Source organism: Tupaia chinensis, unplaced genomic scaffold (genome assembly GCF_000334495.1).
Source record: "Tupaia chinensis unplaced genomic scaffold, TupChi_1.0 Scaffold000463_1, whole genome shotgun sequence".
NCBI classification, from domain to species: Eukaryota; Metazoa; Chordata; class Mammalia; order Scandentia; family Tupaiidae; genus Tupaia; species Tupaia belangeri.
Genome location: NW_006159972.1, coordinates 1,350,692 through 1,352,774, shown reverse-complemented (window position 1 = coordinate 1,352,774; position 2,083 = coordinate 1,350,692). Strand labels below are relative to the sequence as shown.

General features: G+C 61.8%; 1 protein-coding gene across 2 annotated transcripts in view; it reads right to left on the bottom strand.

Moving 5' to 3' along the window:
- Positions 1–14: 14 nt before the first annotated feature.
- BEAN1 (brain expressed associated with NEDD4 1) overlaps positions 15–2,083 on the bottom strand; it is a 36,083-nt gene continuing 34,014 nt past the window's right edge. For both annotated transcript variants that reach the window (XM_006155555.2, XM_006155556.2), the window contains exons 3-4: positions 1,399–1,549; positions 15–844 (exon numbers count right to left, since the gene is read on the bottom strand). In XM_006155555.2, the coding sequence (XP_006155617.1) occupies positions 493–844; positions 1,399–1,549 (503 nt within the window). In that variant the 3' untranslated portion in view covers positions 15–492. The remainder of the gene's footprint in view (positions 845–1,398; positions 1,550–2,083) is intronic.

Here is a 2,083-nt window from a genome sequence, read left to right as displayed (position 1 = left end):
CCCCCCCTCCACCCAGGGAAGACAAGCTGGCCCTAGGCGAGGGGTCAGGCAGGCAGCTGTCCTGGGGAGTCCAGCAGTTTCTGGAGGCAGAGTCAGAATGTGGGCACAGCCTACCGCTGGGGGCAGGGGCGAACAGGCCAGAGGAGGGGAGAGAGCTCTGTTCCCTCTTCCTCTCTTCTCCAGCACTGTCTTCAGAGGCACAAGCAACCGGCGGGGGCGGGGGAGATGTCGGCTGGGAGAGCTTCGTTGTTAATGAAACCCTCGCAGGCAGGTTTCGTGTGGGCATGTCCGTGTGCCCCTGTCTGCACATGTGTGGGGCACGTCTAGACCTGTGAGCTTGTGGAGTATGTCAGAGTGCATGTCTATGCGTGTATAAGTCACATGGATGTGTGTGCACGTGTGTGTGCATGTGTGTGTGTGTGCACGCACCCAAAATGCCTGAAGGAGGTGGCTCAGCCTGGAGGGACCGACAGGACCTGGCCGGCTAGGTCATCACACAATCCTCTCTGGCCCGGAGGCTGGGGCCCGGGTTGGGGCGGGCGAGCCCTCCAAGCTCCTTGGCCCGGGCCCTGGTCCTGGTCCTGGTCCCGGCAGTAGCAGCAGGTCCAGTGTGGGGCTGGACCCACACACAGCCTCGTAGGGGGGCAGGGTGTCCATGGAGATAGTGTGCAGGTCACCCTGGCCCCAGGTCCTCTGTGCCTGCTGGTGTCTGCTGGGGCTGTGGCCACTGCCTGTGGCGAGGGCGCCGTCCAGTGTGGGGCAGGAATCAGTCAGCGCGTAGGGCGGCGGGGCGTCTGTGGGCACGTACAGCTGGGTGGCCCCTGGTCCGACACACTCCTCATAGCTGTGAGAGAAGAGGTTCCTGGGACCTGGGGCCTAGGGGTGGGTGTGGTGGTCTCCTCCCAAGGGCCAGGGCCTACCCTCAAACTGCCTTGCCTGTGGGTCAGGGTGGGTCTTGTCCATGCTGGCTCCAATGAACACTCTCCCCCGAGGAGGGTCGCCCTAGAACCCTTGAGACCTGAGTTCCAAACCCCACAGCCCCCGCATTGTCAGTGCACTTCCCTGGGTCTCAGATTGCTCAGAACAGCAGTAGCCGCAGCCAGGGTCTCCTGGCTGGGCCGCGCAGCCGTGGGGCTGGGTAGGAACGACCCTAGGCTGCAGACACCCCTTGGTCTCTAGTCACTCCGTGGCTGCCTTCTAGGTTGAGGAAGGGGTATCTGGCTGTTCTGAGCCTGCAGATGCGGGACCCGTAGCACCTGTGCCCCTAGGGGCAGGGGAAAGGGTGACAGGAGGACGTGGCCACTAGTCCACGTGGAAAAGTACCAGTATTCCCCATGGGGGCTGCCTTCATGTCCAGAGCCCTGCCCTCTCACCCCCTCCCCCATGTGCCCTCCTTACCCTGGTGGAGAATCTGGGTACAGCTCCCTGAGCACCGTGGCGTCCATGTCTCCATCAGAGCTGATGTCCAAGGGTGGTGACCAGTCCTCGGCGGGGCTGCAGGCGTAACGCACCCTGTGGCTTGAGCGGCCGTACGTGTGCCCGTCGGGTGCTGCAGGGAACAGACCATCAGCCTGGGCCTCAATCAGTGCCTAGGGATAGTCCTCACGGGTCCTCCTGAGGCCACCAAGGCTCTGATCTCACCTGACTAGCCTGCCCTTCCCCAACCACAGCTGCCTTCACCCCCTCAGTGACAACCTTAGAATGTGAGCGCTCTCGCCGCGCTGGGCACGGGCTCACAGGAGGAGGTAGAGCTGGCTCTGCCCTGGTCAGCCAGGGGCGCGACGGTGAAGGCAGCTGGATCCCATGTGCCCGACTGCGTGGTTCGAATCCTGGACCTGCCAGTTTGAAAAACACACCAGGTATGTGTGCATGCCCACAATCCCAAAAGGAAAAATGGAGGAGAAAGGATTGCAGCACGGCCACCCTCCGCGGCAGGTGCTTTCACCCTTTCTCTTTCTCTGTCTCTCTCTGGTGAGCACCCTCTGGCGTATAGGAAAAAAAGAAAAAAGAAAAAAAGACGAGAGAGAGAGAGAGAGAGAGAGAGAGAGAGAGAGGGGGAGAGAGAGAGAGAGAGAGAGAGAGA